Raw genomic sequence first — 20,159 nt, 5'->3', positions numbered from 1 at the left:
TGGAGCAGCTCCCTTTCTTATGCAGGAGTCTTTTGTATCAATATTTTGAAAGCTTTTGTCAGACAGAGACAAGACTCTGTTATTATCTCCCTTCACGCCCTTTTCTCTTTATTCTGGGCAGATTATTACTGCCAATGACACATGACACGGCTAAACTACTGTAAATTAAACCTGAAATCTCATGCTTTTTCTATGGGGAGAAAAGGGAGGTTTAACAAGCAAAAAGCTCATGTGGGAATGTAAAAGAAAAAAACTGCACAGGTGAAAACTTTACAGGGAACATTTGTCAATCCCAGGAGATTATTGGGAGCAGGTTTTCCGTCAACACCCCGGGCCGTATTCCCACTCCACTTCCAGGCCGATGAGACTGGAATCTGTAACGACTGTGGGCTTTAGCATCGTTAACATTTCCTTGACACGTCGGCCGGCCTCTCTTGGAGAGAGCTCTGCATTTTCTCTGCTGCTCTGGAGTTGTTGTAGCAACTAGTGGCCCAGAAGTGAATGAAGCAGATGTGCGAGTCATCTATCACCTGACAGCTCCCACTCCCCCGACTGAGCAAGTCATCTCCGTGACAGTCTGCCCAACCAGTCTCATCAATTACTCTGGTACCCTACCATTAGAGCACAAACACTTTTCTCCTGTGACACATTCAACTGCTTCCCAGTCTGCAAGATGGACCCTCAATTAAGCCTGAATAACTTTCGCCTCTCAAAGGAAGTCTTTCTTTCTGTGGCCCAGTATTGCACACATTGTACTTGTAGGATGAGAACTTTTCTACCTCCATAGTGACCACATGATACTCGAGAATAATTATCCCTATTTTATGATTATATGATCATCTGATGATGATGCTAACCACAATGAAGCTAACATTTATAAAGATTTACAATTATGTTTGTTTGTTCAAAGTGTAATTAATAGCTTCAACAGTGAATTAATTCCTACATAAACTGCAATTACGGTAATTACGTCATAAAAGTTCAACAGCTCAACTGCTATTCTTGTTTATGGAAATTCAAAGTGGAGATTAATATTCCTCTTCCCAAATGTTCAATTGCGTCATACATTATGTAACTTTTACTGCAATCTAGCTAATAACAGCACATATAAAGTATTTTAAATGTAATTTAATATTACCCAGACATTGTTTTCTTAATGGCAAGATATTCCCATGTTCCTTATGGTGATCAGGATAAAACTTGTTGATATGAAGAGGCAATAAAGCAAAAATCATGTCTTGTTAGTGTTATTCTGTTCCTGTATTCCATCAGTAGTAGTCATGAAATGCAGTAAACACAGACATTTGAGCACAGACAAAAATAAACAATTTCTATCACTTACAATATACAACTATGGCAGTGACAGCAGGGGCCAACTTAACATATACCAGCTTTTTTTTCACAGGGATTTAAAAACAGGTGCCAGAGTCAGAACTTGACATTGAATATGCAAAAGATATAAATAAGACATTCATATAAAAATAGGCTTTTACAAAATATACTCTATGAACCAATATTTACCAAAAGTGGAAAAATGTGCCTGTGTTTTTGATCAGTGAATAAATCCTGTTAAGCTAAATCAGCTTGAAGTAAGCAATGCCATTGAAGACAGTCAGTAGAGCGTACAGCCTTCAACCTCAACAAGTGGGATTCTCTAGACTAGCAGCAAACAGAGGGAAGACAAACTCATGAGAGGGTCAGAAGGTCAATGTGAGCAGCCTACAGCAGTTTCATCTGGAACAACATTATTCTAAAACGTTATTCCAGGCAGTTTCAAATCCAGTGTGTTAACAAGTGTATGGACAAACTCGGATTACTTTAATAAACTAAATCCCAACATTTAGTTATTTTTATCCATAATGGACAACATCAGTAGTGTTTTTTATAGAATAAATTAATATTAATTATTTTCATTCTCTAAATACAGTATGTTAAATATTCCAAATGGCTGTGTCATTTCATCTGCACACAGTGTGAGAACCACAGCAGCGTGTCCTTCCCAGCAATCACATCCACCATCATTCATTTGCATTGGCAAAGTCCATTTCCTAAATGTTCATTTAGCTTAAAATTCTTGAAATCTTGCTTCACTGGCTCCCACTGTTAGCACCTGGTCCCACATGCCAGGGTACAGTTTTTCCCTTAAAAGTGTTAAGTCACACTTTTTCGATGTGGCACCCGAACAAACACAACAGTCCCAGAAGAGGGGTGACGAGCTTTGTGTGCAAAAGAATCATGACGCCCCATCTCCAGCTTTCCGTACACATAGTACAGAAAGTCCTCATTATGTAGACTGAAATAACAGCCTTCTTGTAAAGTTTAACAGTTCCAGTTTGTCCATGAAAACACAAAGACATGAACCTACACGCTCACATACGTCATCAGACACACGACACACACACACACACACACCATCCAATAAATATTCTCATTTGCATGTGTACACCTCTGTCCTCTCGCTGCAGGTGTTGCACTTGACATAACAGCACCACAGGAACTTGCAGTTGCACTGCCATACACGAGAGTACTGGTGTGTGTTGTATCCCCGGCCGCAGCACATCAAGTCACAGCCGCTGATGTGCTGCATCATAGTCTTGTTACACACCCTGCCCTGTGTCCCCAGGCTCCCCGACACGAGGTCCGCCTCACAGTAGTTAGGTGACTTGTCTATGTATACCAGGTCTGTATCCAAGGGCTTCCGGTACGAGTAAGGCTTCTTGATCTTGAGGAATTTAGGGCGCTTGTTGCGGCTGGCTTTGATTGGCTCCACGTGCACCGCATGGGCATACTTCTCCTTGAGAATGTAGCCGAGCTCGCGGAACTTGGGAAGTGTAGTCCAGCAGGTTTTGGTGGTGCAGGAGCCCGAGACACCATGACACTTGCATTCCAGTCGCATGCTCTTCTCCAAGACCTAGACATGCAAAAACAACTTAGTAAAGCAACTGTAAAAACACTGCAGTGATGAAAGACAAACACACTCTGATGATAGCTTAATAACAGCCACATAAGATTATTAACACCAATTACCGTGCAGTTTACTAATAATGATTTTTATCTGCTAAATAAATATGATAGTTACATTTCTATTTAGAATTAAAATGTTCAGAATTTACTTGGTTAAATTACAATGCATGCTGTGGCTATATATTCTAAACCCCTGATGTATTTCAAAGTGACTGAATTCCCATTTCAACTCTTGAACTCCAAGGCAAATGACAAACGAGCAACTTAATAACAATGTGACTGACAAATACACCATGGTCGGGGATTAAATACAGCTCCACCACATAGCTGTGTGATACCATATACACAGAAGCCAAAATAATGTATCAGATTTCAGGCTCTGTGTGTGTAGTTACCACACACAACACACAAATGTCAAGAGTGACTGTACAAGGTGCCGATTGACTAGGATTACTGCTAAAGCCTGAACTGATGACAATGAGAAGTGCCATTGAAACTGGAATTTTCTTTAGCAACAAGGTCAATTGCAATTTCCTTTAACTGAAATGCCAGGAGTTTGGTATGCGATATAGTCTCCTAAAGGCTTTGACGAGATATTTATGCCTTTCGTTCCTGGCAAGTAAACTGTAACAATAAAACCCGAATACAGACGTGTGAACCAGAACCGAAAAAAAAACCTACTCTTCCCTGAGCAAACCACTTCATGGCTTTAACTCGCTAATCCATCAGTTGTTCTGTGACCAACACTTGTGACAGGCTTTGTCTGGACGTCTTCGACCAGGGAGCTGTGAACGGCGCTCCTGCTCAGTGTCACTGCTTTTGATTAGCATAAATAAAGGAGGAGGGGGTTGCTATCAAAACAGAGAGTCCATTTATTAGCAAAAAGAGGGAAACAAAGTAGCCAAGTTTGAATCTGCAAGTACAATCTCTTTTCCTGGGAGGCAATTTAGCTCTCCAGATAAGCCAATTTGAATTCATGGTCCCCAAACACACGTAGAAAATGATCTACTGGGTACGATTGTGTGTGCGGAGGCTTTTCAACCAGTCTGGGGATGGACGTGTTGGTTGTGTGAATCAGGCTATTTGGCACGGTGAGAAATAGAGAAAGAGAGAGAGGATATGAGTTGACTTAGGAAAATCGGCTACTTTATTCTTCACTAACTCCAACCTCACTTTAGCTGTTTGGCACATTTTTCTACTCAATCTCCAACCTCTAGACTTGCTGGAGTCTCTTTGTCACTCCGCTGTGATCAGCAGCCATGCATACAGAAAAGCCATCAAATGGTAAGGTCAACACGAAATTAAAAAAAAAACGTTCCTTATCATATTATGCCAATTTGTTTTTATGTTGTAATGCACATTTTGCACTAGGTACTGATAGTTTGCCAACTGTCTTGAATATTAAGATTGAATTTCTCTTGGTGATGATCCAATTTCGATCCTATGCCTAGAACTGAATTACATCTGTGGATTACAGTTGGTATGCAGGTGGAGTGCACAGTGCTGCACTCTTCTTTACAGCAAGAGAGACACATGCTGACGATCAGGCATAGAAACCTACAATAAACACCCCTGTGGTGCATGTACAAGGACAATGCAACCGATGTTGGTTTATGTTATTAGAGAAATTCTATGATGATCTGGGGATCATCATAAAGGTAACTGTATACTGTCCCAACGGGGCAAATCCCATGAGAATGAGGGGGGGGGGGGCTGGGCTGGGCTAATGCCTTTTTGTACAGTGTCAATCTGTTTTCAGAGATCTGGGTTGTAATCAAACCCTGCTACTTACACAGCTCTTCCCTTGAAAGCAGCCTTTTTCTCCACTGCTTGTTCATTCTTGGAACCCGCTGTTTGGCAAGGTGCGCCCACCCCTCATCATACCAGAGACTTTTAACAGTTAGCCTTAAACTATTTAACCACTGGTTTACCATGACATTTAGTCTTAACAGTAGGAGATGGGAAGACGTCTACTACTACTTTAAAGTTGTTGTGTTTTTATCAAAGACACCATTCATAATCACTTACCTTGCGTCCCACCTCATTATTATGGAGGTTCATGAGTGTCCTCGCATTCTGTTTGACCTCCCGAGCGTCGATAAACACTTTGGAGAAGCCCAGGCCATAGCTGATGTCCGCCGAGCAGCCTCCCCATTTCCAGCCTTGGTTTTTACTGTAGAAACCCTGCTTCTCCTTATCACAGCTACAGTCGCTCAGGTTACCCTGTGTACAGGCGGCTGTAATGGCATGGGCCACCCCTGCGGCAATGATGGCGTAGGTGAACGCAGCCTCTTTACTGCCTAGCAGAGCAGAAAAAGAGAGGGATGAATAAAATGTTGCAGGTATACATTGACATTTTTTTTAATCAAGAAGGTTTCTCTAAGTGTTTAAGTGATATCCAATAAGTACTAAACAGGAAAAAGGAGATTAATTATTAACTCATTGTAGGCTGACATTACAGTCTTTCTGTCATATCCCTCAAGGGCTCCAGTGTTTTGAAACCTGACCTGGAAGCTGTCCTGCCCATGAACCAAAATGGCCACTGGCTGTATAGTCAACAAAGCAGTATGAATAAGAGGGTTGTCGGCAAGTAAGAGCTATTGATCTGCTCTGAAACTGTCCCATTCTGTGTAAACTCATAAGGCACTGACATCAGAATCTTCATCCTGCCGTTATCTCGACCAAGTCCAGCAAATGAATCATTTACACGCACACGGAAATATCGACAAATAATTAAAGGTTAATCTGACAGACAAATATAGACGGATCCTGAAGGAAGTTCTCTTGTAAAATAAAAAGTCAGATGCATCTTTTTCAGAGCCTTATATAATGCAAACAAAGCAATATCTTTTCTTTTAAGCAATGTGAAAACAGTGGTTATATTCATATCCATAATCAACAAGTTGCTTGTTTTTATTTTCAGATCTGTGATTTACTATCGTGCAAACAGGAATCTCCAGAATATAACATCTGTCATATCTACGTGTAAACAAACTCCTCTTGTCTCTGATGGCAAACATCCTACCTTCTTTGTCCTTCCTCCTAACACCAGGCTCACTATGTAAAGCCGCCATGTTTTTGATAAACATCTTAGATGTGTGCCTTTGCCATTGAAAAGAAAATCTCATATTGAGGCATCAATTATGTGGACGTTTTTATAGACTCAACGGGCTACGAGCCAAAAAAGAAGGTGTGTCTGTCAGTTCTGACTTCACCGTTGTTAATTTTTCCCCTGCAGTTCTGAGTGCATGAGTTCACCGCAAGACGTGGTATGAATTCTTTCTGACTTTGTAATGTGATGTGGAAGATATTAAAAAGATAGTGGACTAAAAATCCAAACACCTGTTTAATTTGAACTCTAAGTGCCAGTTCACTGTTCTTCTGCCATGTTTGTTTCTCTTTCATCTCTGCAGAGTCATGCACCTCTTTATATGGACCTCATCTCATACAGCTTAGTGTAACTACAAAGTTCAAAAGCAAAACACAGTTGAGGCCTAAAATGGCTCAAAGCTGATGCACCTTGCATTACCAATAAGGATTATGTCACTTTACGGGTCAGTCCTCCTTTGCTTTCAAGAACAATTGCGGGCTCCACCGTTCCACTCGGCCTGGGCATCAACAATGGCATTCATTTACAACTATTGGCCTTCGGCACTAATCTGATCAGTGAAACCAATCTATTTTGTATGGCTGTCCAAGCCGTAGACTTAAACTCCTGTCTTGGAAACACAAACCAAGACTCCTGACGAACTAAAACCACTTATTCAAAAAGGAACAGATTGTCAAACACCGCCTATTTCAGTTTGACAGCATAAAGAGCTAATCCTTTCTTTCCAACTGCAGCAGGCAGGATGGCCTCAAACAGCTGGTCCAGGCTGCTGACCATTGTGTGAAAGGGTATTTAGCTTATTTGGTTTATATCAATAGTTTTGGGACGTGAACTAAAATATATAAACATTTTATTACGTTTTTTATCTAAAAGGTTTTACAAGGCATCCTCTGTTATCAAACTATTTACATTGACTGTAGTCAAAGGGGTATCATTAGACATCATATCATTATATTCCATTAAACCTTATCTTTCTGTTATTGATATCCTAGATTTCTAAGAGTCTTTAATTCATAGTTAGCCAACCAACAAGCCACACAACCTCAGCCACAATTACAGCATCCCCTGCCCAGGCTCTCTTTAGAGGAGACCTTTGTCTCAGCAGTAAGCACGTTGATTTGAACTCATTTGTTTCTCTAATTTAGTACTTTCAGCTCTAGCTTTCCTCTTGGCTTTGCCCTACTGTAACATATACCCGTGGTAAGATTTACATCCTTACAGTGAGAGCCACAGCACCCATCACTAGACAGGATAAAGACCAGAGAAAATGAGTCTCCAGAGACTTTGCCGGGCTCAAAAGAAAGGCTGCCAACAGTCACTAAAGCTTTGTTACAGTGCTGGCTTCAGATACCTTTTGTAGAAAAGCCCTACTCAATGTGAAGTCTGGAGCAAAACTAGGCCTGATGTAATTGACACGGGCTGTTTATGAGATGCTTCTGGAATTGGACGCAATAATGCAGGGCAGATGATCATTTATGTGCAGAAGAAGTGTGTGTTGTCTGGTGAAGATTTTAGCCCAAAGGCACCAGTTATGTGATTATATTTGATAAAACATTTGGGAATGATGCACGTAATTAATATGGGTTTTTTTTTCAGGGCATTATATTAACCATTTTTGAGGGGAATCACAAAAGAGCAAGAGACAAACACTGTGCGCAATTTACGCACTTACATAAGCATAATAAAATGCAGTTGTGTAAAAAAAAAAATCAAACTGTAAACAAACGTTAACAGACAGCAACATACCCACTTTCAACTCTTTTCCGAAGACTGTCCTCTCTCCAAGCGCAGAGCAGTTCCATCGCCCGTTTTTGAACTGAAACTGACACTCGTTGATGCCCATTTGGGCTCCCTCTCCGATGACGATAATGGCATCGGGACGACTCTGGCAGATAATCCGTTGTCTGGGGGCCAAACCGGGGATCTTGTTACAGATTATGCTCGCACCTAGGGCCACCACCGACGAGAAGCCACTGTGAATGGAAGATGGATATGACTGAGAAAGAGTACCATCAACCACTTTTTACATTTTTGGTCACTGGTTTAAGTTTATTTATTTACCTTAAATAATGTATATTTGATTTCAAAATTAAATGCATTCCACCTATTTTTTTTTATTTTTTTTTACAATTAAATCATATCATCATGTCACCATGTAGTCATAAAAAAAACGTGTGGAAAAAAAGACTGTTTTCCTGGGATTATTGCATTGGATAGAATCACCCAAATGTTTTGTTCCGCTTTAGAAAATATTCTATAACATGATTTTGCTAAGGTGCAAAGCTAAACTAATTCTGCATATTAAAGACTACGTAACATTTTTTCAGATAAGACTTTTAATTATAATGCCACTATGCGTTTTAACACACTTGTGAAATGCAGGAAATAAAATTAATGGAAATAATTGTTCAACCGGCTGCTATCATTCCAAGACAGGTTTAAGCTCTTCCCTTAATGTTTAAAATATCGTTTGTAGATTTACCTGCCTGCTTTTGAGCAGATATTTGTTCAAATATCCGCATAAGGATTAACAATGGTTAAACATTTGAAAGTTATTCGTTAGTTATTAGAATAGTTTGTGTTTAAGAAATACGTAAAAACTAACGAAAGGTCAAATAACCGTAGCTCACCCAATTTTCAAATAAACAATTCCCAGACAAAGTAAAACTCTTAAAATCCAGCGTCTTGTTCTCCGACTCATTGCGGCCCCGCTCTCAGTTTCATGCAACGATCTGCAGAGCTGATGAGTAACTCGCTTCGCTTAGTTTCCGATCGTTCACAGCCCAGGTAACTCCAAAGGGACTCCAAAATGACGAATAGCATCAAAAAATTAGCACAAGCTAGGAAAAACTTTTTACAGATGTCCGGTTAGGGTATCATCCAAACGCCCTTTACGTGGCCCGCTATCGCTGGGCACTGTTGTCATTGCGAGGGTGTCACAGGTAACCCTTGGAGTGAGCAAGTGCGATTATCTCTTTCTCACAGTTCCTTTGCTACCCGCAGGTCTTGGCTATATATCTGGCTCATCTATCTGGGGCGTGTTCTCAGGAGACATGGGGCCCTGCATGCTGAAGAATCCCGCCAGGGCTGAATCTGAACACAAGCACAAGCGCGCACACACAATCACAAGTATACACGTTCATGCGCTCATGCATTTTATGCTGTGAATTCACCTTGGCTGATTGGGTTGTCTTGTTGGTTAGTTAGTTAGTGGTTCAGGGCCCAAATAAAGTGGACATACGCTTATTTTTACGCAGTTGAATACCTAAGTTACACACAAGCTGCAGATAAACAATGTTAAAACAAATACAAAATGTACTGACTTTTATTTAAACGTGTGATGCATTGTAACCTAGACGAATTATACTACTCCTTCCACTCGGTTTCCATGTAGTTGAATCAAACATTTATGATATATATCACATGCATTTACTAACTTTAATATAGTTAAATGATTGTTTAGATGTTTTGTTCATATTATAAGAATACTGTATCCACTTGATTCAGTTTTATAAATCACGCACTTCACTTTAGTGCGTCTTTCTCCGATGGGCTTTCCTCTGGATCATCTACCTTTTATAATAGCGACATCTGGTGGAGCAGTGAAGTCCTTGCATGCTGTGCTCTAAAAAGACCTACCTTATTGTGCCTGTTTACTTTCCGTAGTTTGCCCAAACCATGAAATGATTGCATTTTGACGTACAGTAAGGTAGAGGGGCTGCACACAATTATTAACATCAGTATGGATCTCCATCCGCCGCCATTGATCCGTGATTGCCGTAATTCATATTTTCACATTCTTAACTGACGACGATTTAATCACTGCTTCCAGTGTGTGTAAGGTAAGGAGTGTCTAACTTGCGGAAGTAACTCGTGTGCGATAATGCCAGTCTATTATGATTCCCCAAAAGTCTGATTTATGTTTGATAACATTTTTTAAAATATATGTTTTAGGACTGGAATGAAGCTGCAGAGACACCTTGGTTGTGGAGGTGAGCTGTCGTGCTTTTTAATGACTGTTTTTAAATGCCATTTTATGTTATTCCACTGCACTATTTGTTAATGCTCTTTGTGTTTTTCATTGTTGTAGAGATCTTTTGAATTGCCTTGTGTTGAAAGGTGCTATATAAATAAACTTGCCTTGTCTTTCATCTTTGTACTCTTCTTCCCGTCTTTTCCAACGTAAAACAGTTGATGCACCTGTGAGTAACATTTCCAGTGAAAACATTTCTAAATATCCAATCCTGTTGTCCCCTCAGGAAGTTGTGTCTGCAGCACTGGAGTTTCTGTAACCTTGCTGTCCTGGGGAGTGAACAAGTAAATCACTCATGGAAGAGATACTTCCTGCGACGCTGCCACTTAGAGATGAAGATGAAGACAGGCAGGTCAGGAGGTTACACCTGCAAAAGCCTCAGAGGACACACAGGTATGCTGTCTCTCTGTGAGATCTCCCTTGCATGTCTTCATGTAGTCTCTCATTAAATGTTTACACCTGACATGCTGTCTATCAGGCAGAGTGGTAGGGCTGGTGTACCTGCAGGGGAATTCAGCCCAGTGTCCTGACCTCAGGAACAGCCGTGCCACATTGTGCAGCGCTTCGACTGATGGTACAGTCCGAGCATGGGACATCCAAAATGTTAGTGCCAACACCTCACCCTGTATTCGCAGTATAATAATGAAATGTATTTGTATAATTAGTATGATAATGTATCCATACAAATATTTGTTAGGAGGCACAGCAGTTAAGGATGATGAATCTAAACTTCTGTACATTTCTGTCATAAATTGATTGTTTGACTTTACAGATAATGCCTCAAAACATGTTATACTCAAAATAAGGGCCTAGTGTCACATGCTGTTAGTCCTTATCAGTGTCTAGTGATACTGTTTGAATGCGGGCATCGTACTGCTTTCTCACTATGATAATGTAGAGCATTTGTATACTTTTACAATATTTTAACGTTTTTGTATAAATGCTTGTTATGAGGCACAGCATTTAAAGAAGGTTAATCCACATTTCTATATATTTCTTTAAGTACCTGTCTGTCCTAAATTGATTGTTTGACTTTACAGATAATGCGTCAGTAAACATGTTAAATTCAAGTGTCACATGCTGTGAGTCCTTATCAGGGTCTTGTGACATTGTTTGAATGCGGGCATCATACTGCTTTCAGATCATTTATCTACGCAAAACTTTAAGTGAAATATGCTGCAGTCATGTGCTGCTGCAAGACATGTGAACGCAGGCTATATTTCACCCTAACCATACTGAAACTGATTTTCTTAGATTGTTCGCTTTTCTTGCTTAAAAGTCTCCAGCCACTGGAATATATTCCCTCACCATGGCATTATACTTATGTTGAGCTTTCTTCCCTCAGGGTGTGCCCCTGTGGTGCAGTCCCAAGCAGAGTCCTTTGACAACGATTATTGCTGATGAACGGAATGAAGTTGTGATCACAGCAGACTCCACAGGCCTCGTCAAGACCTGGCAGGGTGAAAGCGGCCAGGAGGTGGCCTCTTTTTCTACTGGCTCTCCACTCTGTTCATTACTACAGTATAACACCAACAACAATTGGTTTCTGACTGTGAGTAACCTCAGATTTTGGGGGTTTGTAAGTCTGTAAATGACATAGTATTTTATTTCTAGTAAATCGTTACATATTCTCTTCCAGGTTGGAACCAGTCAGGGATCCGTGTGTACACTAGCAGATTCGGCTTTGACTAAAAGGTCCAGTGTGATGGTGTGTGACTCTTTCAAAGTCAACACTCTCCTAGTTTCACGTGACAAGAAATGGATCACTGCTGGAACCAAGGACAATGATGATTTAAGTCCAAAGGTATTTCTTGTTGTCTTTGACAGTCCGACTTTATGTGTGTGTTTCCTGCTCTGTTCTGCAATCTGTTTTTTTCTTTCATTAACTCAGCTCGAATGACATAGTGGGAAAATAGGTGTTTATAGATAAGAACAATGAAACATTACATAAACACATTTTGTAGATTTTTGGTGTTGCTTTGTTTGCAGGTGATTTACACTGAGAGTTTGACCTCACCGTCTGAGGACGAAGATCCACTGTGCCAGTCTTTGCCAGTCAACGGGTGCCAGGCTTGTGTGTTCATCCCCACTCAGCCTGCGAGACTGGCCCTCATCCACCGCAACGGGCTCTCAAACAACAAAGCCCTCACTGTGTTCGATGTCAGCCTTAAAAAGACTAAGTACAAGTCCGAGATCCAGGGTGAGGATTAAGATATTTGCCGATTGACGTAAACGTGCTTTAAATTTTATGCAGAATTTTAATTTAGCATTTAAAGAGTTGCAGGGAGTTTGTGAATTATTCTAGCTAGATCTATCTCTATTATCTGAAGTTATTGTTAAGCTGCTGGAGTAGAATCTGCTAGTTTGGATACATTTTTCATTGTTCATTTGTGTTATTTCTGTGAATGACAACAATTAAAAACGTATAGAAACGGAATTCAAAAAATATCAATGCAATAGAATCAAAATAGTAAAAAAGGTTGTGTGGAAGTGTGATCCCCAACATGACAACCCAATATCTTGGAATGAAACCCTGAAATGTGCAGTCAAAAGTATTTAGATGGATTTTTCCTAAATGTTGTTGGCTTGTGCTGGTATAATTTTGAGTGTTTTCTCACCTTAGTCCAGCAGGTGGAGTCCTTCCCTTTGACACTGAAGACCTGGTCCACACAGGTCCTTCTGGAGGCTGCTGACAGTAACTGCTTAGTGTTGGCAGCCGGTCAGGAGCTATATGTCTACTCTCTGAAAGGAGCCCTGCTTGCTAACTTTAAAGATCATACCATGCCTATCACTTCTATAAGCGTGGTAGGTTTCTTTCATATTTGGAATCCAAATAAATATTTCTTCACTTGTTGCTTTTTTTTGTTTTGTTTTATAGAGTATAATGTACTATATGTGTGAACAGAATCTACCGGTACTACAAGTGTTGTTACATTTACAGGATAGCTTTCGCGTGGTGACAGCATCTCAGGATCTTTCCTTGCGGGTGTTGACATGGAGAAAAGACAGTGGCAATGGGACCCTAGAGAGCCAATACCATTTACTGGGAGGCTCTCACACAGTTTCAAGGTACTGTATGATATATGTGCGTCAACAACAACAACCAATTTACTAATAATGGAAGAGCCTGAGTATAAATATTTTTTTCTGTATCTTCATGTTGCCTCACTAGTCATTTTCTAATCTTGTTGTTTTCTTTTATGCTTTGTGCGCTGTTGTCCAGAGGGTTCACTCATGTCGCCTGTGACTACTCCAGCCTCACAGCCTCAGCAGAAGGGAAGGACGGGAAAGACGTCTTAAAAGTGTATTCTTTCACCTCCTGAGTGACGCTGCTTCACAAAAAGGTGCCTTCAAGCAGTTTGCACAACATACTGGGAGGAGTTACATTTGCTTTTATTGTTGTTTGTTATATATGCAGACGGATGTTTTTTGGTTCATGTATGTTCCGAGAAACCAGAATATAACACTTATAACAGATGAGAAACACCATGTTATGGGAAAGGCATCGATACAATGTGAAACACATACTTGTTAACAATGGTATAATTAGGGTATAATGTGTTTCCACTCTGCTTTTGGAGCCGTTAAATAAAACAGGTCTTAAGGCATGATGTTTGCAAAATATATTCACCTGTTCTTCAATATGTTAGCGCCACTCACTACTGAGGTAAGAAAATACTGAGGTGTGTTAGTTCTGCATTAATGACAATATTCAATATACTGTACATTCATGCTGAAACCAAAGAAAATAAAAAGGAAAAACGTCTTTAAAGAGTTGTTATTATTATTTTTACACATTTAATCCTTTTTATCTTAAGGCACAAAAGCATCATTTCTTTCTCATGCATCCACATGGAAGTACAGGCAGTGCATTACATTTACATGTCTGGTAGTAAATATGTTTAATCGAAGGAACACATTTGACTCGTTGCCATCTCTTCCTTTTCTTTGGCGATTCTCCTCATTTCCTCAAGGACACATCTTAGGACTGCATTCATGGACTTGTACACTTTGCTTTCATCTTCTGAGATATTTTTCATCTGTTCAAAGGCAAATAAACTCTCAAGCTGTTAAAACAAAATGACTGACAAGAAAATATATATATATATATATATATATATGTTCAAGCTCGTCCCAAATGATTAGGTGTATAGACTTTCTTACCCAGGTAAAAGCCTTGATTGTACGATTCAGGAAAGCATTTTCAACTTCTTCTGGTATGTGCTGCATATGAGCCATACAATCTAGTATTGACGTTAAAGTTTGTAAACAGGCCTTGGAAGAGATTAAAAAAAAGAATCATTAACATGTAAATGTTAAGGCTTCATAGTCCACAGAATTTGTTTTAGTAAGAACTAACCTTGTCCAGTGTGTTGAGGACAGTTTGAGCGTCAGTGTTGTTGGGGTCCAGGGCTTTGGCTTCCTGGATGGATATGACCGGCTCTTTGAGCTGCTCCAGCCAGGCCCACATGAGCCCAGTGAGGATGAAGGGATCCCGCTCCATGTACAGCCTCTCCCAGCCACCACCTAGGTTCAATTCTGCCTGCACACATTCAGGCACTTGCATTATACACTTGCATATCTGTTTATGAGTGACTGAAGCAACTTCTAGGAAGATCCACCATAGCATGTATGTGGACCTGGTCTTTTTTAATGTCACCTTCAAAGTTAGTTTATTTTGCTTCTGACATTTGTCCTATATTTTGGACAAAAAATGATGAGTGCCAACTTAAAATAATATTTATGTCACTGAAAATATTAAAGCTTTTACACAAGGGTGCATGCATTAAGTCCTTTGTTGTGGGAATTGTAGTTGTCATGAACCGCTGACAGAACTTACATTAAAGTATAACATCAGCCTTGATGGACAAATTGTAGTATTTACGTAATTTTGAAATGCATGCCCTCCACTGCTAAAAATACTACTACCCAATTGTCAGCTACCTGCCAAGCCAAGATGCTGTCCTTGTGCTCTTCTCCACCATCGAGAAAAAAGTCCACTGCCAGGGCCTGAGCCACTAGCAGCCTCCGGGCTTCCAGGGACAACTCCGACTGCAGGGTGATGAAGGGCACCTCTGATAGATCCTCTTCTCTCTTTTCTCCAGGCTTCTTACCATTCATTACTACCACTTCCCTCTGCTCATCCTTCCACCTGGATAAAAAGTTACATTTTTTGGTAGAGTCATTGTTTCCCATAGACCCACAACGCTGGATGGTGCTCTGCTTGGCTTTTTTCAGCACAATGGATCCATCTGTTTGGTTTTCTAAATTCTTGATTTGCCAGAGGGAGCCTGTTTTGCCGTGTGAAACGTCAGACATGTTGCTATTCCAACCTTTAATCTGAGTTGCCTGGTCACATGGGGTAATTGACAATTCAACATTGCTCTGTGACATGGGACCTAGAGGTTGTGTGAGAAGGTTGAGCTGTGAGCCGCGTTGTGTCAAGTCTGACTCACTGTAGCTCAGACTTTTGCGATGGTAGAAAATGGGTGGCTCGTTAAAATGCCTGGGTAATGTGGGCGCACCTGGTAAGCGAGGCCCCTTTAAAAAATACTCTGGGCCCATCTTCTCAATGACGCTCAGAGTCGTCTCTATGTCTTCAACATCAGGGGCCACCAGAATGTCTTCCTCAATCACTTGTCGATTCTCTGCAATGTCCAACAGCAGCCTAGACACTAGCCGGACAATCTTTGGCAGGTTCCTCAGCTCCTTCCTCTCATTGCCATGCAATATGTGTCTTTGGCGGTTCAGATACTGGGACAGGGTGACTGGGTTGAATCGGGGCTCAGCACAGGAAAATACACTCCTCAAAGGGGCAAGGAACTGGACAAAGTCTCTGACACATCCCAACTGGCCTCGGGTCTGGATGGAATTGGGGCGTTTAGCACGAACAAATAAAATAGACTGGTTAGCAGTCATCCTGGTAGCATAGGCCAAGAAACATGCTATCAGCACACCTGCAGGAAAGAAAGAAGAAACCATTTGTTGCATTTCCGATGAAAGAACAGACAGTCCTTAACACTTCCTACAGTATTCCTTAAAAATCTACCTGTTCTGCCGAGGCCAGCATGACAGTGGATTGCTATCTTTCCTTCCTGCAGTGCAAAGGCCATGACCTTCACTATGTCCAGCATAGTTGTGAGGTTGGCCACTCCATAGTCGTTCCAGCCAAAATTGTAGAAATAAACTGAAAGGGTGAGAAGTTTGCAGTTAAATCTGAGCAACAATACAGATAAACTAAGATTGATTGTATTGAGCTATTACTGTTGTTTTCCATGAAGACCTCTGGGCGGTATGAGAAGCCGCTTTCTGGCTCCAGAGGGTTTCCGCAGCTGGCATGTTCACCAGGTATCTGTAGGTTGATCACTGTCTTAATACCATCCCTTGACACAGACGCACAAACAGAGACATGAAAAATGTGTTATTCTCATCTCCTCAGGTGATGTGTGTTTGTAGTCAGGAAGTTGCTGAAAACAATATTGTCGATACCTTCTGAATTGATCGATGATGTGATACTTCTCAATGATTTCTGTTGATGGTCTGGACATTGCCAGGAGATGATCAGTGATCCTAAAGCAATAGAAAAAGGTTATATTCACACTGAAACAGATCATTCGGAAAGCTGTTAAATTATGAGATTATTATCACAACTACTGAAGAGAAACATTCACCATGATGAGTAGAGGCCTGTTATGGCCTGCTGGTTATCACTCCAGTAATGTGGGTTGTCATACTTGCAGGCTGGACCTCCACATCCAATTGAACATTGCATATGTCCAGGGACGACATAACGTATAGCTTCTCCTACTATCGTGTACTTCGCCCTGGGGGCTCTGACTGGAGGAAACAAAACAAAAGACATCTGATATTACACAACACTTCTAAAACTGTTAATAGTTAGCCGTTTATTGTATTTCATTTTCTCTCAAAGTTAAACTGAAAGCTTTTAGTTAAGTGTTTTCTCTGCTGAATTAGACACTATTTTAATCCTCTTACAGCTTCCATATTCTTCAACAGCACTTCACCAAATAGGTTGGTCTGTAGCACCTAAATAATTAACTTCAGTAGAGGTGTCTAATCCTTGTTTGGCTTTGCAAGTCTGTTATCCGGGCATTAAAATAGAAATAGTCATCTGTCATCCCGGCATCACAATAAAAATAGCCACTGGCACATTTGAAATTAATTTTTGTCTAGTCATTGACAGATACATCATTACATTGTTGGCTAACTACCAACTGTAATGTTACTTACTGTATTCCATCAGAGCTCCACCTGTTGTCTTTACATGGGATGCCATAAGAACTGTCACACTGACTCACATCCACAGTCATAGCAGAGCCTGGAAGCACATATATCTGGTTAAGCTTTAGTACACAACTCATTATGTGCATCTGTAAATAAAATGTGTTGTAGAGCCTTGTCGTTAGTTGAAAAACAGTCCTCTTAGCAGTGTCATAACAGTCTGGATAAGGCATCTCATAAGTGACCAGAGCTCAGGATTGTATTATTTTTGGACGGTATAAGCCTAAGTCATCATTACGTTTCTATCCACATCAAGAGAAGTTAGAGAACAACTTACAATACACATTTTGATCAAAGATCAAAATTTCAAATCATATCAGTCAAGTATTCAGTCAAATGTAAATCAGCAATAATCCAATATTAAGGATCGGCAAGCTGCTATTCTTAGCTGCTAGTTTTACCACAGTAGCTCATCACAGAACAAAATTAGGTGTCTTTCTTCAAGACAAAACTGCAAAATAATCTACTTTTAATAAATTAAAAAATGAAGGACTGAAGTAACAATAAATACAACAAAATAGTACAAAAAACATTTAATTTGATTAAAACAAAGAAAAAAGAGAAGAGAGTTACCTGTAGTAAGTGAGGCTAGATGCTTGCAATCTGCATCTACAAACTCAAATGGCTCACAGTTGCAGTTTCCAACATTTCTGACATCAATCTCCACAGCGCTGACGTTGTCTTCTCCTTTCCAGCCTGTGGAAAGTCAATCCCTTGGCCTCACTTGATTTGATTCGTCTCAGATTATCCCTGTGTGGCAGGGAGGGGCAACATAAGACACCCAAAGGATCCTGTGCGCTTCTTTGTAGAAAGTCATATGTCCCACAAGGATGACAGATCAAGCATGTAAATGAATCAACCTCAAGAATGCGTTGAAAAGTAGCAGAGATAGTGTGCTTTTTAATTACCTCCATGAACAGGTTCCTCCTGCCTGTGGCTCTGGGGGGAGTGTAGGGCTATTCCTGACTCTAGTTGGATTAGACTACTAATCTTATTACTGTAGGTATAAATTAGAGCACCCAGTACTTAACAAAATCTTATACTATATCCACATTACTGTTCTGCTGGACTGTTTGAGATACTGTGATTGTGTCATTAATGGGCATTATTAAAAGATGGTATAGACCACCTGGCAAGGTAATTAACATGTTTTCTATGTATTTGAGCGATAATATATATGTTTGATGTTGTGAACATATCCAAGCAGATTTTGTATTTTTATCATCAGAGTTTGGAAGACTTCCCAAACGAAAACAGTTAAAACCCTCACACCATACTGCTACAAATAGACAGACCTAAGTGTCAGAGCAAGCACATACAAACTTATTGGCTTATCTTGCACTTTGCTAAAGCAGTTTATGTTAAGGTTAGAGGGGAAAGATCTGTCTGCTATGTACAGCATGAGAGTTGAAAGCCAATAATTACATGCTCATTACATTACATATAAAACCATCTTCAATAACAGGGAGGAAAAAGGACTAAACTTTCCTTCAACGCAATATTACTAAGCTAAATGCACAACATGTTCTATATATACAGTAGGGGACAGAGAAAAACTCATGCATAACATTTTCAAGCTTATCTCATCAGTCTTACCGTGACAAACACAGTGGTACCATGTGATTCAGACAAACATATTACTGAATTGTTGATGCATGAATCAAAACATGCTAAGTTAATCATAGGTTTATGGTATTCATACAGTTTATATTGGTATATAATTAATTAATTATTATTTAAATGACTTTCAACTTGTTAGTATAGCTATTATTTTGTCTGTTTGCTTTTCCCCAGCTTTCTCCCCCTCACAGTAGACATTTTGACTGCTGGAAAATCACAGGTGTAAAATCACATACACAATGGCTCTGTTCGACGTACAGTAAGTGAGCCAAGCCAGGGACCAAGCTTGCACTTTACCAGGGCCAACATTAATTGTATTAAGGACACCGGTGCTCGTCCTGAAAGGACACCTCAAATTGTAAGCTATGAAAGAGTACTTTTAGACATGGAGTCACAGGTGAGATACACTGCATTTATATACTTAGAAAATCATATAATAGCCCTATAATTATTCCAATTTAGAAGATAAAACCTGACTGCGAATTTAGGGGAACTAATAGAAATGTAATGGAAATAGGAAGACCTTTGTGAAGAAGTGTAAATACAGTGGCCCTAAAAGTGATCTCTATGACTTGATTTTATTAAGCGTTTATCAAAACAAATTCGTTCAATTTTCCAACAGATGGCAGCAGATATACACTTGGCCACTGCTGTGGAACAGCCACAACAAACGTCTCGAGAAGAGATTTCCGTGCTCCACATAAGCAAATAAACAAAGCCTATTGGGAAGTGAGTTCTTTTCCTGGCATCGCCTGAACCTTTCGGTTGGGTTCACGTAATACAAATACTACATTTCCCGACAAGCACTGTGGCCCCGTAGGAGCTGTCCCAGCTGGTTGCGTAGGTGCGTCAAATTTCATCAAGCGGACCGTTCAGCTGTTTCAAAAAAGCCGGTGCTGATAACATACTTTTACCGGAAGTTAATTGTTTGTGCCTTCAAAGTAAAAGGATCAAGTTATCAACCACTGGAAAATAATCAATGTTTTGTCACATACACATATCTTCTTCTTCTAATATATCAACTATTATTTCGCTACATTAACAAAGCAAAAATAAACCCGCAACCACATGTGTTGTCAAATCTGTAGCGTTTTTTCAACGACAAGGGTTTTATTTTGAAAGTAAGAACCA

At 40.1% G+C, this 20,159-nt stretch overlaps 3 protein-coding genes across 4 annotated transcripts; 1 reads left to right on the top strand and 2 right to left on the bottom strand.

Annotated features, from left to right (window-relative positions):
• Nucleotides 1–1,236: 1,236 nt before the first annotated feature.
• On the bottom strand, nucleotides 1,237–9,041 carry LOC134871554 (protein Wnt-7a). Its single transcript, XM_063894288.1, has 4 exons — nucleotides 8,704–9,041; nucleotides 7,820–8,046; nucleotides 4,993–5,264; nucleotides 1,237–2,911 (listed from the first exon to the last, which is right to left on the bottom strand). Exons 1-4 carry the CDS (start codon nucleotides 8,772–8,774, stop codon nucleotides 2,429–2,431), a joined length of 1,053 nt encoding a protein of 350 aa, XP_063750358.1. The 5' UTR covers nucleotides 8,775–9,041; the 3' UTR covers nucleotides 1,237–2,428.
• Nucleotides 9,042–9,800: 759 nt separating this feature from the next.
• Nucleotides 9,801–13,878, top strand: fbxw12 (F-box and WD repeat domain containing 12). The gene is given in 11 exon segments (XM_063888484.1): nucleotides 9,801–9,851; nucleotides 9,853–9,915; nucleotides 10,028–10,065; nucleotides 10,333–10,499; nucleotides 10,585–10,709; nucleotides 11,452–11,658; nucleotides 11,746–11,910; nucleotides 12,096–12,306; nucleotides 12,730–12,911; nucleotides 13,048–13,175; nucleotides 13,330–13,878. Coding segments are annotated over 11 exon segments (1,422 nt in total). The 5' UTR covers nucleotides 9,801–9,815; the 3' UTR covers nucleotides 13,430–13,878.
• ptpdc1b (protein tyrosine phosphatase domain containing 1b) lies at nucleotides 13,464–18,294 on the bottom strand. Of its 2 annotated transcripts, none has more exons than XM_063886538.1 (10): nucleotides 17,982–18,294; nucleotides 17,358–17,445; nucleotides 16,778–16,943; nucleotides 16,596–16,676; nucleotides 16,371–16,489; nucleotides 16,156–16,293; nucleotides 15,051–16,063; nucleotides 14,467–14,649; nucleotides 14,271–14,381; nucleotides 13,464–14,146 (listed from the first exon to the last, which is right to left on the bottom strand). In XM_063886538.1, the coding sequence occupies exons 2-10, from the start codon at nucleotides 17,401–17,403 to the stop codon at nucleotides 14,009–14,011; spliced, it is 1,995 nt and encodes a 664-aa protein (XP_063742608.1). In that variant the 5' UTR covers nucleotides 17,404–17,445; nucleotides 17,982–18,294; the 3' UTR covers nucleotides 13,464–14,008. The 2 variants fall into 2 exon arrangements, with proteins under 2 accessions (XP_063742608.1, XP_063743305.1); XM_063887235.1 differs by having other exon boundaries at nucleotides 14,271–14,350.
• Between the last annotated feature and the right edge of the window lie 1,865 nt (nucleotides 18,295–20,159).

Source organism: Eleginops maclovinus, chromosome 1, assembly GCF_036324505.1.
Source record: "Eleginops maclovinus isolate JMC-PN-2008 ecotype Puerto Natales chromosome 1, JC_Emac_rtc_rv5, whole genome shotgun sequence".
NCBI classification, from domain to species: Eukaryota; Metazoa; Chordata; class Actinopteri; order Perciformes; family Eleginopidae; genus Eleginops; species Eleginops maclovinus.
This window is presented reverse-complemented; position numbering and strand designations above follow the sequence as displayed.